At 40.0% G+C, this 17,412-nt stretch overlaps 2 protein-coding genes across 2 annotated transcripts in view; one reads left to right on the top strand and one right to left on the bottom strand.

Moving 5' to 3' along the window:
* The window catches only part of sad (Cytochrome P450 family protein sad), a 265,008-nt gene that overhangs the window by 43,235 nt on the left and 204,361 nt on the right, over positions 1–17,412 (top strand). The gene's annotated exons all lie outside the window — the stretch shown is intronic.
* Positions 4,154–4,729, bottom strand: E(spl)m4-BFM (Enhancer of split m4, Bearded family member). The gene has a single exon (XM_067763912.1). It carries the CDS (start codon positions 4,670–4,672, stop codon positions 4,154–4,156), a length of 519 nt encoding a protein of 172 aa, XP_067620013.1. The 5' UTR covers positions 4,673–4,729.

Raw genomic sequence — 17,412 nt, 5'->3', positions numbered from 1 at the left:
TTTTCAATTACAATTCTTAAATAGTTTTGTTTTGATTAGCGTAATTTACTTAATTGATTTACATGGTCAATTTTAAGTCAGAATATAAATCTTACTTCTCTGCAAGAATAATAATGGCCATCTGGTAGCCGACGTGGTGTGATGGTAGCGTGCTCCGCCTACTACACCGAAGATCCAGGGTTCTCGCTCCGGGCAAAGCAACATTAAAATTTTAGAAACAAGTTTTTTCAATTAGAAGAACATTTTTCTAAACCGCGTCGCCCCTTGGCAGTGTTTGGCAAGCACTCCGAGTATATTTCTGCCATGAAAAGCTCTCAGCGAAAACTCATCTGACTTGCAGATGCCAATCGGAGTCGGCATAAAACAAGTAGGACCTACAGTAAAAATTAAAAGGACGACTTGAAAACAACTATAAAAAAAATAAATGTAAGGCGCGATAACCTCCGAAGAGATCTAAGGCCGAGCTTCTCTTCCAATTTGCGTCGTGCTCCTCTTGATTTTCCCTACAAATCGGCCGGATGGAACCTACATGTTTTATGCCGACTCCGAACGGCATCTGCAAGGCAGATGAGTTTTCACTGAGAGCTTTTCATGGCAGAAATACACCCGGAGCGCTTGCTAAACACTGCCGAGGGCACGACCCCGCTTAGAAAAATTTTCTTCTAATTGAAAACCCTTATTTCTAAAAATTTTGACATTACTTTGCCCGGGGTGTGAACTCAGGGCATACGGTGTGGTGGAAAAATAGGCAACTGCGGAGAAATGATGGACTTACTTTATTACTTAATTTGTGCTTAACGATTTTAACGGTAGGCGCTGAAATCGTTTTTCACTTGGTTCTTCAAGTGGAGTGTGGCCGCCTTGGTTCTCTGCTTCCTTAGGCGGATTTCGATAAGAACACCTTTTTGGCCGCTATCCGCCGTTTTACCGATGCCGTTTATAACGACTCTCAGCCGCTTCTTAATTTAGCTTGCTGCTGCTCATCAAACGTGCTGCTGTAGTAAGAAATCTGTTCGAGGGTCCAAGAGTTTCGGTTATGATTGGTAATATTATTAAGTGGAGTCTGTTTGATATTTATTTGAGGCAAGCTTCTGCCTCCTCCACTTATTCTCTACAACAACTGCGGTTACCTTCGTGTGAAAACCAAAGCATACACCCCAAATTAACTTCGTTATAAATTATCTTTAACAAATACTCCAGAATGGCACGGATGCATAGCTAGCAATGGGTCTCATCATGAAAGTGGTGATCCATAAGATTGCAAGAATGCTCTAGGAGAGAAATCCTACAAAAAAAGTTTGCTGCTTGCCAGTAAGAAAGGCTTTTGAAGTTCTCTATGCAATATCAGACTTCCATCAAGGATTGCACCAAGTTATTGTCATTTTCAAATTAAGGAACGATGGGGGGAGACCAAAGAAAGCTCGGGCAGCATACTATACCTGGAAAAACGTTTCCGTGAGGAACTAAGGACTGTCACCGCATACATCAATGCCATGTACAATACAGTCATCGGTGCAAGGCGGTAGGCAATATTAGCGAGCTACATAAGGTTGGGCAGATGCAAAGGATAGCATAACTGGGAATATAAGGCTCAGTGAGCTGCGCCCCTCAAGAAGGGTTAGACGTCATTTTTCGTTTGATGCCTCTACAAGGCAGGGATCGACCAAGACAATCCAACATGTGCAAATGTGATCATTTGACGATATTAGATGACATGGCAACAGGTCGATTAAAGGGGATCATAGCAGACCTAACGTCCGAAACAGACCATATCACGGCGGTTGGTGACTTCCAGGTGCAGAACGTAAAATACCCTTTTAGGGAGGAATGAGAGGAAGGCTCATTAATGAAACGAAACTGTATCTGGAATGTACTTAAAGCATCTGCCGGTAAGTCACTCGTACTGACTTCTTGACTCATACAGTGCCTTTCAGATGAAGGTCTGTGTCATAGAGAGTAGAACCAGACTGCTCCAAGACAGTAAGATCTGAGATATCAGTGTAAAGATCTTTGTCGGCAGTGAGGCCTTAAGACCTCAGAGGGATTATAATCCAACGTGATAATGTCGGATATCATGTGGAGGTGTCGAGCCCTGCTGGCATCCATAATAAGGCGCGGCGATATTGAAAGGAATAAATTCACAGTTGAGATGGCCAGGAAGGGTTCCTCATTGGACGTCAGCGAGGCGGGCAACTCCGTACGTCCACCGCTGGGTTATATCCTGAGAAAAATCTAGGAACATGAGATTAGGGCAACGGACGTGCTGTGGATTAACCGAGATAATTGCACAGCAACAAAGTATTCATGGCCCTGTTTGCATGGTAAAGGAACTAGTTTCCTTCTCAAGCTAAACCAAACTGCAGTGAGAGTACTTTCGAGTGTCACAACAATTTATTGCGCTATTGCACCGATTATCCAATGGTAGTGCATACCAACAGGTTCTCTCTGCCAAATCTGCCAAGATGTCGAGGAAGAGGTGTCGATTCATAACTTTTGCTGCCGATGCTCACGACTCCAAACAAGACGCATCAGTCTAAGAAGACAAGTCTGCAAGTCGAAAATTAGAGAAGGGTTTAAAATAAAACAGTTTGAAATTTGAGCGTTTATTTCTGAGCTCACGGTTATTCGACAGATTGCAGAGGTTGGGAAGATGGATCTTTCTCACCTACTAAAGTTCTGCAAAGAAAGCAAGTGGCTAGTTAAGGACTGCTATGCGGTAATGGAAAAAAATGGCGCCGAGTGCATATTTGGGAAACTCCCATACTCGCCATCTAAACCCATGTGCGGAAGATATATGAATTATTATTTGCTGATGACATTGATATCGTCGGCCGAAACACCCGCGCCGTTAGTTCTGCTTACTCCAAACTGGAAAAAGAAACGGTAGAGATCTGTTGCTGGTGAATGAGGACAAAACGAAGTACCTGCTGTCATCGAGCAAAGAGTCAGCGCATATGCGCCTCAATGCATGAACCAGCATTAACACTAACAACACCATCAGCTCTGAAATAAATAAATGCTACTTTGGACTAGGTAGGCAATTGAAAAGTAAAGTCCTCTCTCAGCAAACGAAGTGGCTTTGGGAGTGTTCGAAAGAGTTATGGGCGCGTCGGCGATGGCGAGTACGATGAAGATTCAACGATGAGCTGTACGAGCTTTACGCAGCCATCAACATAGTCCAGCGTATTAAAACTCAGCGGCTGCGCTGACTAGGCCATGTTATGCGAATGAAATATAACGCTCCGGCTACGAAAGTGTTTCTAGCGGAACCCGCCTATGGAAGCTGAAGAAGATGGCAGCCGCCACTCCGCTGGAAGGACCAGGTGGAAAACGATTTAAACTCTCTTGGTGTGACCAATTGGTGCCAGTTGGCAGAAAGAAGACGCGACTGGCGTGGCTTGTTGGACGGTCATAACCGTTTAAAGGGTTAAGCGTCAATTAAGTAAGTAAGTAATCACATTGAGAGTTATTGTGCATTCCTACAAAGTGCTTCAAGGTCAAGCAATATCATCTACATAGGCTTGAGCATAAGTAGGACCTCCAGCCGTTAATGAGCACTAGAAATTATTCAATTGTTGTGCACCAGATTACGGGAGAAATAATGCTACTCTGTGAGTAGCCTTTATTGAAGCTACCCTTGCTTGAACTCTAATGACTCTCTGAACCACTGTGTCTAAGGGCTGTTTGGATCATCTTCAGTTAACGCATGCTGACACTTAATACGACAGATCACCGTACGATTTCCGTCAAATAAAGTGCCAGTAATTAGCGTTGGCTCCATGGACCAGTTTACCTTTTATGAGAAACAGTTGAGATAGCTTTAGGAGCCCTAATTAGAAAGATTTTTTAAGTAAAAGGAAAACAGCTTCCCAAGTAAATTCAACGTACAAATCTTATCAAAGAAAAGGAGAACCAACTTTTCTTTTTTTTTAATTATATAATGATTTATTTTATATAAAAACAATTTAAAAGTATTAAATTTTTTCTTAATTTTCGCAAACAAAATATCACAAATAAATAAAGCTTTACGTTTCAGCATATATGTCTGGAAGACAATTGATGATCCCAACACGTTTGTTTGTTGCTTAAGCTGTCTCACTTTCTCCCTGTCTCTCTCTTTCATGTTACGCAACTTTCTCACTCACTTTTACTTTCAAGCCTGCACCCAACGATCTTGCATTGCATATTGTGCTCTGGCAATCTGATTATCAGTGCTGCAATTTAATGGCTCAATCAAATCATTATCGGCTGGCATATCGCAGTTAGCGGTCCAAAAGAAAGTGCCGTGTGCGGTGCGTAAAAAATGTACTGGTACGCTGGTTAGATCAGCTAATTCATAATCTTCCAATTCGCATGAGGCTGTGGTGGTGGTGGAGGTAGCAGCTAAACGTTCATTAGCATTATTTTCACAGGATTCCACTGAGACACATTCAGCTTCGGACTCCAAGTCGGCATTGCGTGAATTTTCTAGCGACTCAAGTGATTCCAATGAGTTGGCTTTCTTTGAATTTTCGAGATTTTCAAATAGTTCTTGTGGCAGCGTCTGTTGTTGTGATTTTTTTTGTTTAAATAATTGCTTCAGTAAATGTTTAATGCTGTAGCTCGTCTTCTTCTGCTGCTTGTGGGCCTCCAACGACTTATTGACATTGTTCTCATATTGTGCGGTATACATTTTGAGTTATTTTTTTCAATTTCAATTTACGAATATTTAAAATAGTTTTAGTTTTGAGCTTTGTTTTGCTTGTAGTATTGCTCAGTATACGAATGCTATCGTTCGAATGATGCTTAGTCCTGTCGTTCATGCGCTTTTATACAAAATGTTGCGCCTGCGCAACTGCAACAACAACACGCCAAGCAGTTCGTTCGTGTGAGACGAGTACACAAGCGAAAGAGAGAGTGTGTGTGTGTGTGAGTGAGTGAGATTCAAAATCAAGACAGTATAATAAAATTCCAATACTACGCATAAACAAGTCAGCAGCAGCAGCAAGACGAGTGTGGGAACGTTAACAGGATCTACGTGCGCATACAAAAGTAGGTGGAAAAAATCCGTATAAAAAAAATGGCAGGTGTGTTTTGCGTCCAGTTGTATGCGTGTGTGTATGGTGTAACAGATTTAACCTGCTTGTGAGTGTGAGTGAGCGCGAGTGCTGTAGTTGTACTCACTCGCACCTGCTACGTAGGCAATGAATACTGCTGTTGATAGTGATCATGTAGTTCTTTGGTTTTTTTTGTTTTTTTTTTTTTTTACTTTGTTGTGGAAAAAGACAATGTCAGTGAGTATGCCATAAGGATAATGGGCATGAAAGTAATTCATTTCATGTCGAAGGAGTCTGCTTATCCTGTCTTTGGGATCGTGTGAAACTAGCGCTCGGTCATGTTCCCACACTTTTTCGAATGCAAGCCGTGTTTTTGCAAAAGGATCTTTTGCTTGCTTGCCTTAAGGATCAAGCAATATATATTTTTGTGTTGAATTTTTTTTATGCACTTAATTTTTTTTTTTTTTTTTTTTTTGTTGCTGCAAACACTTGGACCATTTAATGATCACTTTTGGTTTTTGTGTGCTCCTCGTTGCTTATTCGATTTCTTTTTTTTTTGTTTTTTGTATCTTTGCTTCAGTTGCTTTGAGCCCAAGTGTCCTGCTATCTTATTTTTAATGCAATGAAAGTCTACACCATAACAACAACAATAGCAGGTTTTAATATTTAGAAAAGATTATGCAGACAAACACACACACACATACATATGTATGTGCTATAAACATTGGCTGAGCACGCTGAGCAGCATAATTTTATCGAACACGTGTTCATTTTTCTTTTAGAGCTCCTTAGGGGACTGACTCTTTACAATTATAAAAACTCTATATAGAAAAACGATCGTGGGAGAATATTTACGATTTTCAACGCTTGAATGATATACTACAATTTATTGCTGTTTTTAAAAGGAGTATGCAAGAAAAAGTAAAAAAAAAATCTTTAAAAAAAATTCAAAAAAAATTTTTTTTTTAATTCAAAGCAACACAAAACAGCATAAAAATTATCTTAAGAACAAAAACATTTGTTAAAAACATATTCATTGCTTGCTTTTGTTGTCACTTTTGCTTTGCTCCTTAATCGTCGTCCTTTCATAAGGATATTTACGTATGCATGAAATTTAAAAGTGTTTCATTTTTGCTTAACTCATGTTGCTCCCCAATCAATTTTGTATAGTTACGGTATATTGATCGTAGATTACTAGGCTGTTGTTAAGGCTGCTGATCTTTTGTGATCGTGGGAAGCAATTTGACAATGTTTTGTTAGTATTTAAAGTAATAAAGCGTGAGTTTTGAATTGTTTTTGTTTTATACTTTGTTTAGTAACGACACCTTCTACTGCTGCTACGCAAACACAAAAAAAAATTTTTTTTTTTGTCAAAATGCGCCACATTAATGCCAGGTCACAAGCTAAGCGTAGGTGTTTAGTTAGTTGTTGCTATAAATTAATGCAGCAGTTTGTAAGAGAAATTATAAAAGAATTTTTTTTATTTTTACACTCAACAATTACGTGTGATGATCGGCAATCAAGCAGCGTAAATTTAAATTTTTTTTTTTTTTTTTTTTTGTTTCAGACGCACGATTATTAAGGCTTGTTCCTTGAAACTGCTATTTGTTCGTCAAGCATCCTTCGTAAGCGCGTTTGTTGTGTGCCTCAACCTCAAGCTTCTTGACTTGACTTGTACTTAGTCGTGTTGTTAATTTGTTTTCGTATTTGTTGTTTTTTTTTATTTGTTTTTTCTCAACAGCAATGCGGCTTCTTGAGGCAAATTTGTGTCTACGACTGCTACTTCTGTGTTGCTTTTTTTTTTTTTTTGTTTGTTAAGAATGAGGCGAGCGTGGGCCACGCGTTGAGCACATGGATGCAGTAAGTTGAACACTTTGTTGTAAGCGTATAAGAAATATGTGGCAGCTAAGTGGGTTATGCGCGAAATTCGAGCTTTGAGGTAACATATGGTAATTCGTACCAAATGTGTTAGGATGATGAGTTAATTAAGATGCTCCTTCACATTTAGGCGAGTATAGGAAACAGAGCTACCTTTTGAGTATTTTGGTCGTATTTTACAAATCAAGGTTAGACTGTTGAAATTAGAGCAGGATCGGTAGCAGAAACCATTTAGGAAAATTTGCTTAATTTGCAGACCACATCGTGGATAAACACATCTGCGATAAACCACCGAAGGGAAATGGTATGCGCGGCATAACGCGGCTGAAAGCACAAACAAATCATTGGCTAAGGAACTAAAAAAAAAATATTCACTGTATGCGTTTGTCCCTAATATTTGGACCCAAATAGCAGTGGTTGTCATGTCCACTTCGGACACACCAAGCATGGAGTGACCAACGAGTTCCGGCCAATATATCTCACATCCGTCGCTCTTACCAATATCGTGTGAATTCGTGACCTACCCACGTTTTAGTTAGTTTCTATTATTGGTCGAATAGGTCGAATAGACTCGGATTTGTAACTATTTAAAAATTTGAAATGGTTCCGAAAACAATTTGGAAATGAATGAAATTTACCCAAAACAATCCCCAAATTTCCCGAACAAAGTATTACAGGATCCGCAGAAAGTTCCGAAGTGATCCGGAAAGGTACCGAAACATAGGTTAGGTTAGGTTAAGAGGGAGTGCGTGAGTGTTACCCACACTTCCATTCGGAGACATTTTTTGTCCATTGTGAGTGGCCTCAGTAAGTACAGGGTGGCGGAAAATTCGGTTAGCCCCATTACCTCCTAGTGGTCCTCAACGAACCACTTGCTTTCCCTGATGAAACCAAGAAGTAGCGAGACGTCCACCTTCCCAACCTCTGTCAGGCTGTCGAAGAAGCATGAGCCCAGGAATCTGAGCCTTCTTCTTTGAAGCGCCAGACATCGGCAGAGCAAGTGGTACATCGACTCGTCTTCCTCCTCATCCTGACAACTTCTGCAGAGGGAGATTGTTGGTATTCGCCACCGTCGGAACATTGGTACGATAGCACAATGACCTGTGATGACACCCGTAAGTACCCTCACCGCCGATTCGTTCAGTTTGAGAAGGAAGCTGGTGCCTATCCTATCCAAGCATGGCCATAAGGACCTTGAGAATTCGCAGTAAACCCTATTGGTCAATAGCAAGTCCGTTGCCCTGTTCTCATATTCGCCGATTCTGCCTAGGAGATAACTCAGCGGCGGCCGGACGGAGCTGACCTCACTTATGTCTAAGCCGGAACCTTTCCTAGCCATCTCATCCGCGAGTTCATTCCGAAACATACTGCAAATGATTCATAAAATAAACCCGAAATAAATTTACAAAACGGTTTAAAACTATACCGAAGTAATCGTTAAATAGTACTGTGATGATTCTCAACACAATTTCAAAACAATATAAAGCAATTCTGAACTTATTCCGAAACAGGCCTACATCATCCTGAATAGTTCTGCAATAATCATAAATATTCCCAAAACAAGTCTCGAAATGATCCCAACCACAAGTTCAAATTATTTCGTAGGTGATCGCGACAATAACTGAAAATGTTCCGAAGTGCTCCTGAAATATGGCCATAACCGTTTAAACGGTAAAGCGCACACCTTAACTACTGGCACGTCTCCCCAAGGTGTACAGAATAATCCAGGATAGATGTCTTCCTTATGTGATACCATTTTATTGCAAGACTGCTATTTGTTTATTTATTTATTTATTCATGTTATAGTCTAGGACAATCAGAACCTCCTTACAGACTATTTACTACTAATATATATTATACTAATAAATATTAAATATTCAAATCATTTCATTCAATAGCAGTTTAAACCTAAATTTATTTAATGAAAAATCATTATCTATAAAATACAGAAAAATTAAACTCCCCCATTGCCCTAGCAATTGGAGAATTAGAAGCATAAGTCGTTCTAAATCTATCTAACCAGAAAAAATCGTGACATCGAAGGGCTCACGATGGTACATTTAACTGCATACGTTCTAAAAGATAGCGCGAGTCAACCGTCCCATTGATGATATCATATTAAAATGTCAATGATAGCATTGATCTTCTACTCACTAAAGATTTCAGGTTAATTAAAAGACATCTAGAACTGTATGTTGGAATAGGATCGTGAAAACGCAAAGACCGGAGGGCAAATCGCAAAAATATTTTTTTGAATACGCTCAAGTCGGTCTATATGGCAGGCATGGTGCGGCCTCCAAATGAAAACAGCATATTCTAGTTTAGACCGTACTAGGGTTGTAAATAAAAGTTTTAAAGTATAAGGATTACTAAAATCCATACTGAAACGGAGAATGAACGCGAGTATGGAATAAGACTTCGCAATGACATAATTAATCTGACTGTGAAATAGAAACTTCGCATCAAAGATTACACCAAGATCTGATATTTCATCAACAACCCTCAGCGTAGAGTCCCCAATATGATAAGAAACAGAAAGAACATTTCGAGTTTTAGCAAAGGTAATACTAAAACATTTACTTATATTTAAAAGCAGACGATTCTATCTATACAAGTTCATTACGTTATCAACATCAGCTTGGAGCAAAGTGGACTCAGATTGAGTCGTGATTGATGCAAAAATCTTCAAGTCATCAGCATACAATAAGTATTCAGCATAACTTAAACAATGACGTATTTCATTAATAAATATAACAAATAATAAGGGTCCCAACACACTCCCTTGGGGTACAACAGAGGTGGCAGTAAACAACCGTGAACAAATACCATCTGACACAACAACACAGCTACGATCTGCCAAGTAAGACCTCACCCAAGAAAGCATACTAGAATGGTAGCCCAAGCCAGCAAGTTAGATATTAGTAATGAATGGTTGACTTTGTCAAAAGCCTTCGGTATAGATAGTATCAACTTGTGCCCTCCTATTAAATGAAGAAATACAGAATTCAGAAAATACTGCTAGATTAGTTACAGTTGATCTGCCATGCATGAAACCATGCTAATTAGGTGAAATCAAGGTCTTTACTGCGAATAATATTTTATCCTTAACTACAATTTCAAACAATTTCGAGACAGTGGAAAGTTTAGAAATAGGACGGTAGTTAGCAACATTGCTTTTATTACCACTTTTGAATATCGGGGTAATAGACGTTACTTTCCAAGCGTTTATGAAGTCTCCATTCCTGAGAGATTTATTAAAAATTAATAGGATTTGATACGCAATTGCTACAATATTTTTAAACAAAAAAGAGCAGAACCCATCTACATCCATTTGCACTGACGACTTGATCACCGAAATGCCACATCTTCAAGAGTAAGGGACAATTGACTTAAATAACGAAATCCAGTTTAGCCGCAAAAGTGTATTTGAAGTACACCATGACCAACCAATTTTTGATTATCAATAGTTCTTGCAGTATTTTCATAGATAGCTATTCTTTCGATATTAGCGTCCATCATCGATGTCTAGCCCTGAGATCGGAGTATCTGCTATCTGAAGGTAAACACCGGATGTGTGAACAGTGCTTCAATCCCTTCCACGTCCAAGGAATTTCACATTTTCACCGAGGTTACGACTCCTCAGGCTACGTAATTGGTACGAGCTCTGTATACCAACTGCAGAAGGTGGTCGTACCGCTACTTAAATGGCGTGTCATACCGCCACCCAGTTATGGCAGTCCCTCGCTGATGTTTTGCATTCTGGCCGATCGCTTTCATACTGTCACTCAGTAGCTGCCAACTACCCAGTTGTTGCCCTTCCGATTTTCCTCGCTGCTGTACTTGGCTGCCTCAGTTGTTTTATTCGTTTTGGTTCAATCCTATCGTAGGAGTAATTTCCACCTCCGTTCGCCGGGCACTAAACGGCCAGGACAACTCGCTTTCTCGTACCCTATAATCTTGTTATTTAAAGGTGCTTCATTTCCCTAACACATCAAGGCGTCTGTGGGCATTCGATCTTTTTCGATGCGTTATTACTCAACAGGGATTTCTATTGATCTTAAGTTGATTGTTATCATACATCGAAAAAATCATCAAAATATATGTAACAAATCTATAAATTTTGGATAACAATGAGCAATAGGTGGTAGTCCCATAACAAATCGGTAAATTTTCGAAAACAAATCGATAATTTTACGAAAATTAGATAACCAATTGGTAACACTCCAATAAGAAGTCGATAACTTTTTGGTAACAAATCGATAACTTTTTGATGACATATCGATAACTTTTAGACTAAAAATCGATAACTTTTCAATAGTTAATCAGGATTTGCTGCAAGTAGGCGATAAAAAAGCGATGACACATCGATAACCGCGGCCACCGTGGTGTGATGGTAGCGTGCTCCGCCTATCACACCGTATGCCCTGGGTTCAACTCCCGGGCAAAGCAACATCAAAATTTTAGAAATAAGATTTTTCAATTAGAAGAAAATTTTTCTAAGCTGGGTCGCCCCTCGGCAGTGTCTGGCAAGCGCTCCGATTGTATTTCTGCCATGAAACGCTCTCAGTGAAAACTCATCTGCCTTGCAGATGCCGTTCGGAGTCGGCATAAAACATGTAGGTCCCGTCCGGCCAATTTGTAGGGAAAAATCAAGAGGAGCACGACGCAAATTGGAAGAGAAGCTCGGCCTTAGATCTCTTCGGAGGTTATCGCGCCTTACATTTATTTTTTTTTACACCGATAACCTCTGTTTTCGATAAAAGAAGGTGTATACTATTTTAATAACAAATCGATAACATTTCTATAACTCGGCGAGAAAAAATCCATTACACATCGAAAACCGTTGTTAGCGATAGAAAATATATACATACCTAATACTTCGATATATCGTCTATGCCTCAACGATAATACACCTCATAGTGAGCCCCAGCAGTCATCCTCTAAACCAGCCAGTCGTCAAGTGAACAAATGTAGGTTGGCAAAATGAAGACAATCTACATTCTTTGCTAGCAATAGACAAAAGAAAATTAAGTGAATCGGACTTTAAAAAAAAACATAATTTAAGGATCATTTCGAATATTTGGCGAAAATTCATAAAAATGCCAATTAGAGACGCGATAAGCTTGGATTTGGCTGGCGTAAAGTTCGTATGCTGATAATGAACAAAACCTATTGACTGACTACATGCATACATACTCATAAGGCCGCCATCAGCATGAGACGAACTACGTCTAGACACGTGACACAAGACGAATTGTGTAAATTGCAATGGCGACAAGTTGAATGTGGCCACAAGCATAGTACCTACAAACTAACCGACGCGACTCGAGACACTTGTGAGCAAAACCAAAACGACAACAACAACTAATGACTGATAGCAATTTTATTTTTTGTAATTGAAACAGTTTAGTGGCACGCTGCAGGGGGCGCCAACGACTTAGACATGAAATGTTTATTTAAGATATGAGTTTTTTTTTGGTTTTAGCTATTTTCGAAAGGAAAATTAATTTTAATTTGGGTACAAGCATGCACCCGAGTAATTGGAGAAGCTGTCGTCGTTAAAAAAGGATAAAGAATTCAAAGCGAAAATGAATCAAATAAAGTCTGCTGGCTGCCAGAAAATAAAAAAAAGGACGTGCATAATTTTAGGCGGCGCGCCTTAAAAACATAATTATTATGCGACACAAAGTAATTCACTTGAAAAATGATTATTTTGTGGTCTATGGCACACGTACTTGAACGACGCATTTGTAGCATACACCAAGTATTTACTTACACATGTATGTGACCTATCCGCTCATCCAAAATTTTTTGTTGCAACTTCACTTCAAAGCGGGTAAATGCAAAAATTTCACTGGAATGTAATACAAACGGCAGGCGACTCAAGTGCTAACGAGCGTACAAACCAGATGAGGATTAAAAGCATTAAGGCGACCGAACTGATATTCTCAAAAAAAAAAAAAACGAAAAAACACGCGCTAGCACGGGCCACTTGAGCCGACCCACAAGCGCTTCAAGTGATTTCAGCAGAATGTAAATATAACCACAGCATACTTAAAGGCGTGCAAGCCATGCAAAACACCTAAAAACTACCACTTAAGTTATGCTGTTATGCTGTGTTTGCTGATCTGTATTGAATGCGCATGCGTGTACTAAAAAAAAGAGTTCATATGGTTCCAATAAACAATGTCAGAGTCGTCGCCTATGGGTCGATCGTATTACAAAGCATAAAAAATATGCTGCCTTCTCGTTTCTTATTTCGTATTGTTCATATCTTTGAAGAACAAAAACAAACTGCAGCAGTTTTCATAAGAAGACGTGACTAACACTTGTCTCGCACCGACCATCACCACTATGACACATAATATCAACCACACCAAACGATCGCACCGTGACAAATTTATGTCTAACCCCCGTCGATGTTAGCGATAACAGCATGACAGCAACTCAACCCAACAGCGATCGATCCTGTGTGCTTATCAAAAAAAAAATATAAACGAAACAAGTAAGAAAATCTTAGTGCAGTTGCGCTCGCATGTTATATACCCAGCGCGTGATTGTGAGCTAACTCTGGCTGTAAACGAGATTTTTGCTATGTAGCTCGAGGGCATCCGAAATTTGTGGCGTAAGCCTTGGTTGACAAAGTTGTAACTGGGTGTCATTCTAGACAGTCATATTTTTGTAGTGAGTGAGTATAGCAGCGGAAATGAAAAGGAATTATTTGTTGACTCGTGGAGTTTTCCTCCCAAAGTAGTACACTATACCGAGATAATGCGGAGGAGTTGTATAACATCGTCTACACTTCAAAGACGCGCCGAGCAGTACCAGAATTGGTGGCAAATACGAAAATTTAATTAGCTATAAAAACGTTTGCCAAGTTCAAATCGCCGGTCCAGATGAGATAAAAGTGTGCTGGATAACAAAAGTGTAACGGGATAGGAGGTAACGAAAAGCACGATGTGATGGCATAGGAAAACGCAGCATTCGATGAATCGACGATAGAAGACGTTCCAATCCGATTGGCATAAACAAAACTGGGGACTGCCTTCTGGCCTCACATGCTTATAAGTAAGGACTCTTCAGTAACAGTAGATGAAGTAAATGCAAGCTGCAGGCAGAATCGGTCTAGCAAGTTCTGTGTTCGTTTCCTATACTCGCGGGGCCAAGGCTCAGGCTATTAGGTACGGCAAATTGTGCTAGGTCTTAGAAAACTTCTACTATTTGACAAGAGGATGGATTTATTTTATAACATATGTATATGTAAGTTCTGGTACCGAAATGGGATTTACCCTTTAGTCTCAAACAAATTCTGGTAACACTATGGACATTAGAGTGGGTCGATTTGTATGTACGAGAATTAACCGATATCGCGCCATCGATTTTTCTATAGGAAAAAAGTTCCACTACGCATATCCAAAAAAATAATTTTCGAGTCTGCTAAATATAATTTTTTTACTTTTTTCGACTTTGATTTTTAAGGTTTTTTTCATGACCTACTAAAAAAATTAATTTTTTTTTTTTCAAAAAAATGTTATCGACAACTTTTTTAGCGGACATTTTTGGGTCGGACAGGGTATACATGAAAATTTTGCAATCAAATAAAAATTTTTGAACTTTTTTTCCTGAGCCCAAATCCTATCGAAAAATCGATGGCTCGATATCGGTTAATAAATCGGCCCAGACTAATGGACCTATTTAGGCTATTTGAGTTACTTATTGACCGGTCAGTTAAACCTAACCTACCCTAGTATACTACCTTTTTTTGCCATTGTACTGCCGATTATATATTCTGCTTTGCTGGCCTTCACTTACAAAGTCTAGGCCACTGAAAAGTCCACATTGTCTCCACATTGTTGGAAGCACTGAATTCCATCCTGCTACCACTTGTTTTGGAAGCAGTTTTTTCGGAGGAGAAAGCCTCAATTTTTTTTTTTCATTTTTAACAGTTTTTGATTGTGTTCCACTTCGTGTTCGTTAGAAGAAGTCCTGTCTGCAATAAGTATGTATGGAGTTCCTATGCCAGGATCACAGATGTGTAAATTAGAGAAACCGGTGGTTGAGGAAATTTAGAAAGTGAGGACGCTAGGATTTGAGCACCGTTGTCACAGTGTCAATACTCACCGATTACTGAACCTCTAGGAACTAAGATTACACTTCAAAGTGTTATTTCTTCACCGAACATGAGAATAATGCGGCAGATTTTTCATCTTCCAGTATCAACTTTTCATGGGAACCTATACACATTGATATGTTAAGGGCAACTGCAGAGCTAGTGAACCGGCCGGTACTGCATGTTGCTGTTGTTGTAGTTCATGTGGTAGTCCGTTGGAGGTTACGATTCAGGCACGCTGCGATGCTAGAACTTTCTGGCATTAACTAGACCGACTGAATGTCCATTCTCCTTCCAGATATTTTCGTTAACAGGCGGTGTCTTCTTCAAATCTCGCCGAAAGTTGACTTCTAGTGTAACACTGATCAGCGTTATACGACTAATAGAGGGCAATGAAAAGGTCACAGTAGATGGAGGGAAGAAAAGGAAGAGAAAGAATAAGAAGGAGAACATCTACAGTGTCCCTCTTGATCATGGATGATAGTGGTAATGAGATGCGGATGACAAGGGTAATGATGACATTGGTAAAAAGAGCAAAGAGAAGACGAAAATTAAAACAAAGGCAAGGAAAAAGCTTAAGTAAACTGCTACGTCCCTTTGTAGTTCAGTTACGGTTACAGTTACTGACAAGGTCAAAGTTACGGGCGCGCTAAACTTTTCCCTTACATTTATTCCAAAGGCCTGTAAGAACTCTCACATATCACCTAGGGACTTCAGACCGATTACTTTCTCATCGTTTTTCCTAAAAGCTTTGAAGGTGCTTATTGATCTATGCATACGGGACAGGATTTTTCGGGATTACTATCGGCATCGCATGACTATTGCAAGAGCAAGTCAACAAAAATGGATCTCCATTCGATTTTAAAGAAAATAATGAGGGGTCCCTCATATAGCACAAATCGTTTAGCAATGACCTACCTGTGGGCATTGGTTATGCCCTGGTTAGCTTATGATTCGAGGAGGCTCTGGTTGAATTTATTAACAAACTTCTGTGCAGCAACAAGGGGTGTTCCATCTCATCTGTTCTGAGTTGTGGTAGTAAACGAGCTTCTGGTAGAGATAGAAGGCGATGGCTGCCGAATGGTGGCCTATGTGGATGACCTGGCTATCATTGCCAAAGGTAAATTTCTGGACACCCAGAACTTTATTTTGCGTAACGTAACTGGATCTTTTTGCGAGGAGTTACAAGATATATGGTAAGTCAAGCCAATCTTGCTGTAAAGGGTGTTCGTCTTGTGTGGGAAGCACTAAACACGGTGAATACTACAAAAATTTGAACGGCAGTAGTACAACGTACTGCACTGGTTGGTATCACCTATTTTGGCATTAGATGCCATGTTGAGCATACTTCCTGTGGATATTGCGGGCAGGGTGGCTGAGGCCCGGTCACTCATCATGTTTCGTGACATGGACTATGGGCCGTCTCACCCAGGGCATTCCAGGATTTTCTCTAGCCTTCACTTCATTCCAGGCAATACAGACAATTGTGTGCAACAATTGCACCCTTCTGAAGAACAGTCATCTCCTCGAGATAGGGGTGGACTGGGTTTTCTGTTAGGCGCTCAATGTAAGCCACCACCACTAGCTCGCATGCGTGCAGCTGAGCCGAATGTAGATGGTTGTGGGGTGAGCGGAGTACTCCTGGCCATCTATGGTTTGCGTTTCTTTAGATGGGTGTCGTGTCAGCTAAGCGAATGCTGGGCGGGGCGGATACTGCCTTTGTAGGGCAGCGAGATCCTTTTGGCAAGCCTTAAGACTACGGTTAAGAACATGTTGATGATATCGGTTAAGGTTTCCAGTGCTGCAGCTCAACCTAACAATTTCAAAGATCGACTGGCGTTAAACCCCATCAAGGACCGAGCACAACTCGGTATACAAATATAAAAAACAGCATAAAAAACTCGAAAGTTACTATCCGGTGGCTGCACCGCACACGTGCAGTATTTATGTGTGCCTTACATTGCGATATTTGTTGTTTATTTTGGGTTGGTACATTTTCTGATGCTATAATTAACATTAGACTATAAAATAAACGTACAAGGATAACAAAAACCAACAAAAGCAACCACGTTCACATTATTAAGGGGATTTATGGCAACTAATACGTGTTAAAATGTGCCGGCAAAGTGACGTTGACGTCGATGTGGCACACATGTGCTCAACCGAAAAAGTCCTGTTTGGAGGATATACATACAACACGCAAGCCAGTAGCCATGCACATGTGCAACCAACAACAACCTTGCTCAAACACAACAACACAAATAGTAAACAAAACCAACACTGGATAGTCAACAAGTAAGTCGGTGCAGTTTACCTTTCCCACGCTTACGACGATGTAGTCCTGTGCAAGGATCAACAATTTTTTTGTTGGAATAGTCGTAAATTTTC

The sequence above is a fragment of the Eurosta solidaginis genome, chromosome 1 (assembly GCF_040869045.1).
Source record: "Eurosta solidaginis isolate ZX-2024a chromosome 1, ASM4086904v1, whole genome shotgun sequence".
Lineage (NCBI taxonomy): Eukaryota > Metazoa > Arthropoda > Insecta > Diptera > Tephritidae > Eurosta > Eurosta solidaginis.
This window is presented reverse-complemented; position numbering and strand designations above follow the sequence as displayed.